The following is a 12,351-nucleotide window of genomic DNA, read 5'->3' as shown; positions in this document are numbered from 1 at the left end:
GGCGTTTGGAAATTGCTCCCAAGGATGAACCAGACTTGTGGAGGTCTACAATTTTTGTCTGATTTCTTTTGATTTTCCCATGATGTCAAGCAAAGAGGCACTGAGTTTGAAGGTAGGCCTTGAAATACATCCACAGGTACACCTCCAATTGACTCAAATTATGTCAGTTAGCCTATCAGAAGCTTCTAAAGCCATGACATAATTTTCTGGAATTTTCCAAGCTGTTTAAAGGCACCGTCAATTTAGTGTATGTCAACTTCTGACCCACTGGAATTGTGATACAGTGAATTATAAGTGAAATAATCTATCTGTAAACAATTGTTGGAAAAATTACTTGTGTCATGCACAAAATAGATGTCCTAACCGACTTGCCAAAACTATAGTTTGTTAACAAGAAATTTGTGGAGTGGTTGAAAAACGAGTTTTAATGACTCCAACCTAAGTGTATGTAAACCTCCGACTTCAACTGTATTTACTCTGTTCCATCTGACTGCCCAATCCACTGTCTCATCAGCCCAGCCAGGCAATTTATAAACTTGATCTCCACTATAAAAAGCATCTAGACATGATCTCACATTTCTTTTAGACTAACATTTTGTTTTCAACAGCGGAGATTTGTATAAACCTTGCTGTCTGTCTCTCCGACATTTGCAACATTGTTTCAATATTAAAATTCAATCTCCAGCTGTCGCATAGTAATGAATGTGTTGGGAGTCGGGATGAGACAGACCACCAGGCAGCTTTCGAAATCATGAATCAGCATAATTTTTATGGATATATACAAAGAAATATCAATAGAAAACAGGTAAAATGAAACGAAGTGCAGCTATTTTGCCGTCTTTCCAGCTTCAGTTTGAAGTGATTGTGTTAGCTGTTCTATTGGCTAGCTCCTCTGAACAACATTGTCCTGACGAGTGAGCACATTTTCTATGCCAGGCGAAATCGAGCGTCAATAGCTCATTGTTATGGATGTATCTAAATAAATGTCACTAGAAAACAGCTTAAACAAATGCAAATTCAGCTACTTTGTTGTTTTCTGGCTACACTGTTTGACATGACTGTAAGTTAGTCGTAGTTGGCTCGCTAGCAAGCAAGGGATAAGAACGTTGCCAGCCAGTATGGCAATAGAACATCTAGAATGAAAAACTGGGTCGCGTCCATAGTTACAGAACAAAAATACTTAACGACTGGGTCGCGTCCCTGGCAACTGACCAATAGAACGAACGACCAGCCGGCTTGGGTAGCATCCCTAGATTTGTGTCGGGTCTATATCTTGTGGAAGGATGAAATAGTATGAATAAATTCATCCAAATAACATTTTTTATGAAAATATGTAAATCATTATTTGAATATGTTGGTAACCCGTTGTATAAAGTGATAATGCCCTCCAAGCCGGTGTTTGGAGGATACAAACACCAGTTTCTATCACTTAATTAGAATCACCTTTGGCAGCAATTACAGCTGTGAGTCTTTCTGGGTAAGTCTATAAGAGCTTTGCACACCTAGATTGTACAATATTTGCACATTATTCTTTAAACAATTCTTCAAGCTCTGTCAAGTTGGTTGTTGATCATTGCTAGACAGCCGTTTTCAAGTCTTGCCATAGATTTTCAAACGGATTTAAACCAAAACTCTAATTAAGCAACTTGGAAACATTTAATGTTGTCTTGGTAAGCAACTCCAATGTATATTTGGCCTTGTGTTAAAGGTTATGGTCCTACTGAAAGGTGGATTTGTCTCCCAGTGTCTGTTGGATAGCAGACTGAACCAGGTTTTCCTCTAGGATTTACCTCTGCTTAACTCTATTCCGTTACAATGTTGTTGATCCCATCCTCAGTTTTCTCCTATCACAGCCATTAAACTCTGTAACTGTTTTAAAGTCAACATTGGCCTCATGGTGAAATCCCTGAGCAGTTTCCTTCCTTTCCGGCAGCTGAGTTAGGAAGGACGCCTGTATCTTTGTGGTGACTGGGTGTATTGATACACCATCCAAAATGTAATTAAGAACTTCACCATTCTCAAAGGGAATATTCAACGTCAGATTTTTAAAAATGTTTAGCAATCTACCAATAGGTGCCCTTCTTTGCGAGGCATTGGAAAACCTCCCTGGTCTTTGTGGTTGAAACTGTGTTTGAAATTCACTGCTCGACTGAGGGACCTTTTATAATTGTGTGGGGCACAGAGATGAGGTAGTCATTTAAAAATCACTCTAACCACTATTATTGTCCATGCAATTTATTATGGGACTTGTTTTACTGAACTTATTCAGGCTTGCCATAACAAAGGCGTTGAACACTTAATGACTCCAGACATTTCAGCTTTTCATTTTAAATTAATTTTTAAAAACATAGTTCCACTTTGACATCATGGGGTATTGTGTGTAGGCCAATCTCAATTTAATCAATTTTAAATAAAAGGCTGTAACGCAACAACAAAAAAGTCAAGGAGTGTGAATACTTTCTGAAGCCACTGTAGATAACCATGAAGGAAGCTGAGCTTATCTAGCAACACAATAGACTATTAGAATGTTAAAGACTATTAAAGGTGTAGATTTTAAAGGGGCAATCCGCAGTTGAAAGTGGTCACCTCACCTCAGTTTTATGTAAAAAAGCTGAGGGAAGATCCTGGAGAAATGTAACCACTCTCAAATTCATAGACAGAGCAATGTTTATAAACATTGGCGTAAAACAAGCTTATATTTGGGGTTCTGATGGGGTTAGACATTTGAACTAAGCTCATGAGGCATTTAGAAGTTGTATATCATTCATTTATAAGTCAAAAAATGGCTGTAGCAACTGCAGATTGCCCCTTTTAAAGTAACACTCATGTTCTGGAGAAGCATCTTTTATGTCTCCGACATCTTTTAGCCTCTTCTCACTGTCTTGGATTGTCTTTTCAGGGGTGTTTTGAGCAATCAGTCTGTTATTTTTTTTAATCTGTGTTACCAAAAATCTCCTAATGATTTTTGTCAAAACACTTCACACGAAGGCCTACATAGTGTTGTCATAACAACGGTATAGAGTAGACGATTACATAAAATTGTCGTGACAGATTATGTCAGTTCATGACAATTGACTCCTGAGCTAAATAACAGCTTGTATCGTGCTATGACATATTCATGACAGTTTTACATCGGCTAATGACGGAGGCTTCAAGTAAAATGTAATAACAAATCTCACAGTGACGTTTTCAAATCACGCAGGCATATACAATTCACTGGAACATGAAAGTATTTTTTTATTTTGCAAGACCAATTATCAAAATGTTGAGTATAAAAGGAGAGCAGTAAAATGTACACCAAATATGACAGTTCTCTCTTTTTTGGATTTCAGTGGCGAGTTTTATCTTGATTGTTCAAAGATTGTAGTCACTCTGGAAGAAGATCAGCCAACATGACGTTCCTTGCTTTATGAATATTTGGAAGGTCTTGGTGGTCCACACTATGTCAATTCTATAAAATGACTAGAGGGGATGTCATAAACCCTCAAAAGTTCCACAATGGGCTGAAAATGGCAGCCATATTGGTTAGGTAGAAAACCAAACCAGTCTAATTAGAATGAATGGCAGTAGAGGCAGAATCCTGATTTGTTTTACGCAGGACAATAAAAGTAAGGAATTCTTGGAGGTATGTGGGTTTAGAGAACGAGGGGAAGGCACTGCAAATGTTGACTTAAACTTTACATTTGGCACCTGAGCCAAAGTCTTGCCACATATTCTCAAGGTTAGACAAAACATAATGTTATGATGATCATTACAATGATTTGTGAGATAGAATTTCGCCATGAATCCCTTTAAGCCTTCTTGAAAATCCTCTTGGCATCCACCCCGTCGTAGTTGTAGCTCTGTTGGAGAAGAGAGTCCTTAATCCATGTAAAAAGGTTGACGTTTTCATTGAAATATAAATACCGGCACAGTGAGTACACTAGAGACTACCATGTGAATGCCTCTCACTTCTGATTACAATGCTTATGCAGTTATAACAATAATATTGGGAACGTTTCAGCAGGACAAAGTTTTCATTCATAAGCATTAATATACTATCTAGGTGGGGTATATAGATGTTCTAAACATTTATCTGCATTCATAACATTTCAGATTGTAACCATTGAGATGATTTTAAATGGCTTATTTGATTTGATTCATGCTCGCAATCAACAATACTGGATTATGCAGAATGTAACAGTAACGACAATACTTTAAAATCAACAACATACTACTACATTCAACTAAAAAAGTCCTACAATAATTACAGTTTAAACAGTCACATTCAGTTATTAAAAATGTATCAATTCAAGTTTTTATGGTATAAAGTGGTACAACGTCATGAAGATCATTTGAATAGATACATGATGTGGATGTGAATAGTGTTTCCACACTGACCTGCACTAGCTCTCCTCCCACCAGGGCCCGAGTGGTGGTCAGCACCTTGCTGTTGTCTTTCCTGGTGAATCTACCCTTCAACACGTCTCCCTCCATCTCCCAGGCACCCTGTGGGACAGATAGGGTTAATATAGAGATTATATATGCTCAAATCACCCATTGTTATCAACGCATGGATTAGACATACGTTTGAGTGACAAGACATACCCAGGGCATAGGTTGATTCAAGCAAATGGTTAGCCAAATATGAGCTTATAAAGAAATGGTTAGCCAAACATTAACTGATACAACCAATATATACAGTACCAGTCAAAAGTTTGGACACACCTACTCATTCCAGGGTTTTTCTTTATTTGTACTATGTTCTACATTGTAGAATAATAGTGAAGACATCAAAACTATGAATTAACACATATGGAATCATGTAGTAACCAAAAAAGTGTTAAACAAATCAAAATATATTTTATATTTGAGATTCTTCAAATAGCCACCCTTTGCCTTGATGACAGCTTTGCACACTCTTGGCATTCTCTCAACCAGCTTCATGAGGTAGTCACCTGGAATGCATTTCAATTAACAGGTGTGCCTTCTTAAAGCGGAAGCTGAGGCAGCGGCGTCTCCTGTCTCGCCTGCGACATCGCGGGAACCCCACCTACCACCTCCGGAGATGTATGACGGCGTCGTGAGAAGGCGCACGAGAGAGGGATGATGCAAGGCTTGTCCAGGATGGAGAGGCAGCGGCGTCTGCGCCAGGGACGTTGCCTGTACTGCGGCCAGGCAGGTCACCACTGCGACTCATGCCCGGAGAAGCCGGGAAACAGGAGGACCTCGCTAGTATCGGGAGGGGTGCTAGCGAGCCGGAACCGAAACCCCAACTCCATAGACTCCCAGACTTTTCTCCCCATCAGGGTTCAGTGGGCCGGCGATGCGCATCGGCTGCATGCACTGGTAGATTCTGGGGCCGCGGGAAACCTGATGGACGTGGGGCTGGCCCAAGGGTGGAGCGTTCCGTTACTCTGCCACTCCGAGCCGGTTCCGGTCATGGGCCTGGACGGCCGGCCGTTGGGGTCGGGCTTCATCACCCGTTGCACTGTCCCCGTGCGTGTCAGGGTGGCAGGGGGGCTATAGGAGCATATCCACTCTCCGGAGTGTCCCCTCATCCTCGGGCATCCCTGGCTGGTCGCCCACAAACCCCGGATAGACTGGTCCATGGGGCGGCTCATCCTGGAGGGAGGCTCCGCCCGCGTCCTGTTCCGGTCTCCACCGACCACTCATCAGCCCAAACCACCATCCCAAACCACCTACCAGTCCTCACCTCTTCCCCAGGTCCCGCACTCCGAACCGCCTACCGCCCTAGCGGTGGTTGCCACCGGGAGGACGGCGGCTACAGACTCCGTCACCGGCCCAGACCTGGCAGGCGTTCCCTGGGAGTATTAGGATCTGGGGGAGGTGTTTAGTAAGAGACGTGCCAAGGGTCTACCTCCTCACAGACCATAAGACTGGGCTTTCGATCTCCTGCCGGGCGCCATGCCCACACGAGAGCGATTGTTGTCCTTGTCCCGGCCGGAGACGCTGGCCATGAGAGAGTATATCAACGAGGCACTCGTCGAGGGTCACATCTGCCCCTCTACCTCACCCGCGGGCGCGGGCTTCTTCTTCGTGGGGAAAAAGGATTGTGGGCTCAACGACATCACGGTTAAGAACCGCTACCCACTCCCCCTGATGATGATGGCATTCGAGTCGTTGCAGGGAGCCCGGGTCTTCACCAAGCTGGACTTACGAAATGCCTACAACCTGGTGAGGATTCGGGAGGGGGACGAGTTCGACCCCGTGGACCTGGTGGAGAGGGACGACCCCCGGCAGTCCCGTTGGTCAATGCCCACATCAGTCGCTGTCGCAAACACCGGGAGGCAGGTACGGGCAGCGCTTAAGCGGACCTCGGTCAGGTGTCAACATCAGGCCAACCGCAGGCGTCGCCCGGCCCCAGTTTTTTTTCCGGGACAGAGGGTGTGACTCTCCACACGGAGTCCAGGAAGCTGTCCCCCCGGTTCGTCGGGCCATTCAGAGTGGTCCGGCGAGTCAACCCAGTGGCCTACCACCTGCAACTTCCCCCCACCATGCGGGTGCATCCCACGTTCCATGTGTCCCTCCTCAAGCCCGTCGCCACCTGTACCCTGGCTCCCACTCCTCGTCCTGTTCCCCCGCTGCGCCTCGTCGGAGGGCAGCCGGCTTTTACTGTGGACCGGATCCTGGACTGCCGGCGGGTGGGGAGGGGTCTCCAATTTCTGGTGGCCTGGGTGGGTTATGGGCCGGAGGAGCGGTCCTGGGTGCCCTTGAGGGACATTCTGATTCTAATCATGATCCTATTGGTGTCTACCTGTTCACCTGTGTATTTATGCCCTCAGTTCCCTGTGTTCCCTTGCTCAGCTTTCTCTGCTAGTTTCTCTATGCTCAGCAGTACTAATCAGTGTCTGATCGGAGAAGTATGTACAGGTACTCGAGAAGTGTTCTCCCTGTTTCTTTATTATTTCAGTCGTAGTTACTATTTCGTATTTTGGCAGTCAGCCTGTTTTTGGAGACTTATTTGCTCCGCCTTTCTTTTATCATGTTAAGTCCGTTATTTTGTATCCTGGCTTCAGGACAACCAGTAAAGATCCTTGTTTCACCATCTCTGCCTACTGCCTACTGTCTATCCTGCACTGCACCTGGGTCACACCTCACACCAACCCTTACAGAACAGCTCAAATAAGCAAAGAGAAATGACAGTCCATCATTACTTTAAGCAGGTCACTTTAAGACAGGTCAGTCAATATGGAACATTTCAATAGCTTTGAACGTTTCTTCAAATGCAGTCGCAAAAACCATCAAGCGCTATGATGAAACTGGCTCTCATGAGGACCGTGACAGGAATGGAGGACCAGAATTAAGTTCATTAGAGTTACCAGCCTCAGAAATTGCAGCCCAAATAAATGCTTCACAGAGTTCAAGTAACAAACACATCTCAACATGAACTGTTCAGAGGGGACTGTGTGAATCAGGCCTTCATGGTCGAATTGCTGCAAAGAAACGACTACTAAAGGACACCAATAAGAAGAAGAGACCTGCTTGGGCCAAGAAACACGAGCAATGGACATTAGACCGGTGGAAATGTGTCCTTTGGTCTGGAGTCCAAATTGAAGATTTGTGAGACGTGGTGTGGGTGAATGGATGATCTCCGCATGTGTATTTCCCACCGTAAAGCATGGAGGAGGAGGTGTTATGGTGTGGGGGTGCTTAGGTGGTGACACTGTCTGTGATTTATTTCGAATTCAAGGCATACTTAACCAGCATGGCTACCACAGCATTCTACAGCGATACGCCATCCCATGTGGTTAGGGCTTAGTGGGACTATAATTTGTTTTTCAACAGGACAATGACCCAACACACTTCCAGGCTGTGTAATGGCTATTTTACCAAGAAGGAGAGTGATGGAGTGCTGATGACCTGGCCTCAACCCAATTGAGATGGTTTGGGATGAGTCGGACCGCAGAGTGAAGGAAAAGCAGCCTACAAGTGCTCAACATATGTGGGAACTCCTTCAAGACTGTTGGAAAAGCATTCCAGGTGAAGCTGGTTGAGAAAATGCCAAGAGTGTGCAAAGCTGTCATCAAGGCAAAGGATGGCTATTTGAAGATTCTTAAATATAAAATACACTGCTCAAAAAAATAAAGGGAACACTTAAACAACACATCCTAGATCTGAATGAATGAAATAATCTTATTAAATACTTTTTTCTTTACATAGTTGAATGTGCTGACAACAAAATCACACAAAAATGATCAATGGAAATCAAATGTATCAACCCATGGAGGTCTGGATTTGGAGTCACCCTCAAAATTAAAGTGGAAAACCACACTACAGGCTGATCCAACTTTGATGTAATGTCCTTAAAACAAGTCAAAATTAGGCTCAGTAGTGTGTGTGGCCTCCATGTGCCTGTATGACCTCCCTACAACGCCTGGGCATGCTCCTGATGAGGTGGCGGATGGTCTCCTGAGGGATCTCCTCCCAGACCTGGACTAAAGCATCCGCCAACTCCTGGACAGTCTGTGGTGCAACGTGGCGTTGGTGGATGGAGCGAGACATGATGTCCCAGATGTGCTCAATTGGATTCAGGTCTGGGGGACGGGCGGGCCAGTCCATAGCATCAATGCCTTCCTCTTGCAGGAACTGCTGACACACTCCAGCCACATGAGGTCTAGCATTGTCTTGCATTAGGAGGAACCCAGGGCCAACCGCACCAGCATATGGTCTCACAAGGGGTCTGAGGATCTAATCTCGGTACCTAATGGCAGTCAGGCTACCTCTGGCGAGCACATGGAGGGCTGTGCGGCCCCCCAAAGAAATGCCACCCCACACCATGACTGACCCACCTCCAAACCGGTCATGCTGGAGGATGTTGCAGGCAGCAGAACGTTCTCCACGGCGTCTCCAGACTCTGTCACGTCTGTCACATGTGCTCAGTGTGAACCTACTTTCATCTGTGAAGAGCACAGGGCGCCAGTGGCGAATTTGCCAATCTTGGTGTTCTCTGGCAAATGCCAAACATCCTGCACGGTGTTGGGCTGTAAGCACAACCCCCACCTGTGGATGTCGGGCCCTCATACCACCCTCATGGAGTCTGTTTCTGACCGTTTGAGCAGACACATGCACATTTGTGGCCTGCTGGAGGTCATTTTGCAGGGCTCTGGCAGTGCTCCTCCTGCTCCTCCTTGCACAAAGGCGGAGGTAGCGGTCCTGCTGCTGGGTTGTTGCCCTCCTACGGCCTCCTCCACGTCTCCTGATGTACTGGCCTGTCTCCTGGTAGCGCCTCAATGCTCTGGACACTACGCTGACAGACACAGCAAACCTTCTTGCCACAGCTCGCATTGATGTGCCATCCTGGATGAGCTGCACTACCTGAGCCACTTGTGTGGGTTGTAGACTCGTCTCATGCTACCACTAGAGTGAAAGCACCGCCAGCATTCAAAAGTGACCAAAACATCAGCCAGGAAGCATAGGAACTGAGAAGTGGTCTGTGGTCACCACCTGCAAAACCAGTCCTTTATTGGGGGGGGGGGGTGTCTTGCTAATTTCCTATAATTTCCACCTGTTGTCTATTCCATTTGCACAACAGCATGTGAAATTTATTGTCAATCAGTGTTGCTTCCGAAGTGGACAGTTTGATTTCACAGAAGTGTGATTGACTTGGAGTTACATTGTGTTGTTTAAGTGTTCCCTTTATTTTTTTGAGCAGTGTATATTTTGATTTGTTTAACTCTTTTTTAGTTACTACATGATTATTATTTCATAGTTTTGATGTCTTCACTATTGTCCAAACTTTTGACTGGTAGTGTATATTAATTGTAAACTGGTCCCTGACAAGTAAATTGACCAAAATAAACTTGCAGAAAGGCACACTGGGAAATGTGTTAATGATACTTGTATGTCAAACCAATGCAGTATTTTAAGTTACGGGTCTCCTGTGTGATCAACGCCGCTATTTGTGTTGCAAAAGTAAAACTAAAATATTTTAACTCATATTGAGCAGAAATCATTGGGTTAATGGAGTATTCCATGTCAGCTCAACAATTACCCAATTTTAAGTCCTGCTTCATAGACTTTGTCTATGTTGGATTTTTTTTTTTACCTATGGCTGCAAACATTGAAGCTGCTTATTCTAATGGGTTACCCTGTATGGACTAAATCCCTGTATGGACTAAATCCCCCAAAACGTTTACAGTGTACAATCATGCATAGGTCACTGCCAGACTTCAGAAGGCTGACATCGTATTAACTGTTGTAAAAGTTAAACTCTTCCAATTCCATCATCAGCATGATGCCACTTTTTTTCAAAGCATGACAACAGGTAATCAATGACACAAAGCAGAAGTGATTTGAAGGATTTACGTTTTATGAAGGCTTTATGACTTTGTTTAGACTTCAATCTCTACAGCTGTCTGTTGGATACGGTGTACAATGGCCTACTAAAATGAGTGTAGGTTGAAAGGGTTGAAACGTACTGAGACTTCGGTGCCGTCGGCCAGTGCATAGTCAAACTGGACGCCCAGGGTGAAGTCAATGTCTTTGGTACGGAAGGTGCTGGATTCCTTGATGTGGAACTTGTCTCCTGTCTGCTCGATGATAACCTTCAGGTTGTCATGTTCAGCCAACTTCCTCTTCATCACATTGATGCCTGTTGGAAAATGCAATAGATGAGTGTTGTATATGAGGGGTGGGTCTGAATCTCTTGGTGTAATGGCTGGATAGATATGTAAATGTTCAAGCCCCCCATTTGGGCAACTAAACATGTTTTATTTACTTAGGTAGGTAACTGTTATCAATTAGGTCCAAGGTCAAATTTGCCCATTTATTCATACTAACTAAATATACTGTCTGGAAATGTTGTGCCTGCATCACTGTAGTTTTTTCCATTATGCCCCGATCCCAAAAAAAGCTTGTGTTTGTTGACAAGCTTTCAAAATGGCAACGGCCAAGAGTTATTATTGTAGCTGTGCTGCCTCTAACTGGTAACTCCCATTACACTCAAACAAGCCACAGGATCAAAGATTACCTCCGAAGCGGCACACGTCTCCAAACCCACACTGTCATAACAATAACAACACTTGCTTTATATAGGATGACATGATATAAGTCTGACAGTAGCGTAAGTGCTGATCATACCAAGCCACGTTGGAAATAGCATCCCTCATTAAGATGTACAACATCACCTTTCATAAAACACATATATACACACACACATACACACACATACACATTGTGCACATGCACACACACACACACACACACACACACCGACTCACCCATCTGCTCCATGAACTTGTCATAGTTCTCGTTGCGTTCAACTTTCCAGGTACCATTGAATGCCATGGCTATGGTGGGCAGTGGTAGGACTGTGGGACTGAGAATGCCCGTTGGCCTCCCTTTATATATAAGCCCCAGTTGGCATGCTCTTCTTTATCTAACTGATTAACTGTCTGCTGATGTGGCCATTTAAAGCTGATGTCAAATACAGGGCGATCACTGCACGCCCTCAACGATACAAAGATACACGGCCAAGGGCAACTCCCTCCCCAGCACTGGCACATGGTCACAGTGTAGCACTGTTCTATTTCAGAGGGGGAAAAGCGTCTGTTTATAGGGCTCTCCTTGGCAGGTTTCCCAGGGGACCTCTCTCTCTCTGTCTGTCTGTCTGTCTGTCTGTCTGTCTGTCTGTGTCTGTCATGTCAATGGGCCCCTAATGAACCGCTCATTGATGATGGGAGAATTCTAGAATTGTGTTATTGGGCTGACAGAATTCGCCCCACAACTAGAATGTTTTTTTTTTTTTGTAGTTGATGATACAACTTCGATGTGTATATTGCAGCCTGATATGTTCAGTGTATTCCCCAGGTCAATGGTGTGGTGGTCATTTCTTACAGAGGAGATTCTGTTCCCTTGAAACTGGCATACTTTATAAATGTGAACGATGGAGGAATATTGTCACTTACCATTGCCAATATTGTCACTTACCATTGCAAATTAAGTCATTGCATAGAGATTAGATACAGTCGGGCCTCCTGGAAAAACCTTGTATCTCCATAAAGGAGACCTTTCACGAATTGATTGCCATATAGTCAAGGAAATTCACAATACATTTTTGAATAACTTTGGTGTGTCTCAGAGTCATGAAACCTTCACAGCACATGGAGGGGAATGACTACTCACAATTTATGTTTGAAAAAAATAATAATCTACATCAATAGGGATACAAGCTTTTTCCAGGATGTTGATGATAGTGGAGTAGGACACCATTTTGGTCAGCAGGAAACGGTTCCTAGGAGGTGTAAAACTGGGACACACCGGGGGCAATAGAAATCCTCAGGTGTGGCTCAGGCGCCAGAGATGCTATGTTGACGTCACAAATGATAAATCTTTTATGTCCTTACAACA

The 12,351-nt window shown here is 44.3% G+C and overlaps 1 protein-coding gene across 1 annotated transcript; it reads right to left on the bottom strand.

The window, feature by feature from the left end:
* Positions 1 to 3,212: 3,212 nt before the first annotated feature.
* LOC121571049 (fatty acid-binding protein, intestinal) lies at positions 3,213 to 11,337 on the bottom strand. The gene is made up of 4 exons (XM_041882291.1): positions 11,223 to 11,337; positions 10,422 to 10,594; positions 4,381 to 4,488; positions 3,213 to 3,842 (listed from the first exon to the last, which is right to left on the bottom strand). Exons 1-4 carry the CDS (start codon positions 11,287 to 11,289, stop codon positions 3,792 to 3,794), a joined length of 399 nt encoding a protein of 132 aa, XP_041738225.1. The 5' UTR covers positions 11,290 to 11,337; the 3' UTR covers positions 3,213 to 3,791.
* Positions 11,338 to 12,351: the final 1,014 nt, after the last annotated feature.

Source organism: Coregonus clupeaformis, unplaced genomic scaffold (assembly GCF_020615455.1).
Source record: "Coregonus clupeaformis isolate EN_2021a unplaced genomic scaffold, ASM2061545v1 scaf0154, whole genome shotgun sequence".
Lineage (NCBI taxonomy): Eukaryota > Metazoa > Chordata > Actinopteri > Salmoniformes > Salmonidae > Coregonus > Coregonus clupeaformis.
Note: the sequence above shows the minus strand (reverse complement) of the source record. Positions and strands in the feature narration are given on the sequence as shown.

What these genes read in the sequence shown, in the direction of transcription:
- LOC121571049 (XM_041882291.1), bottom strand. Translation starts at nt 11,289, where the DNA reads ATGGCATTCAATGGTACCTGGAAAGTTGAACGCAACGAGAACTATGAC. An exon ending in CCGACGGCACCGAAGTCTCA is followed by an intron (nt 4,489 to 10,421) that starts GTACGTTTCAAC and finishes TCTGTCCCACAG; the next exon opens with GGTGCCTGGGAGATGGAGGG. An exon ending in TGGGAGGAGAGCTAGTGCAG is followed by an intron (nt 3,843 to 4,380) that starts GTCAGTGTGGAA and finishes CTTCTCCAACAG; the next exon opens with AGCTACAACTACGACGGGGT.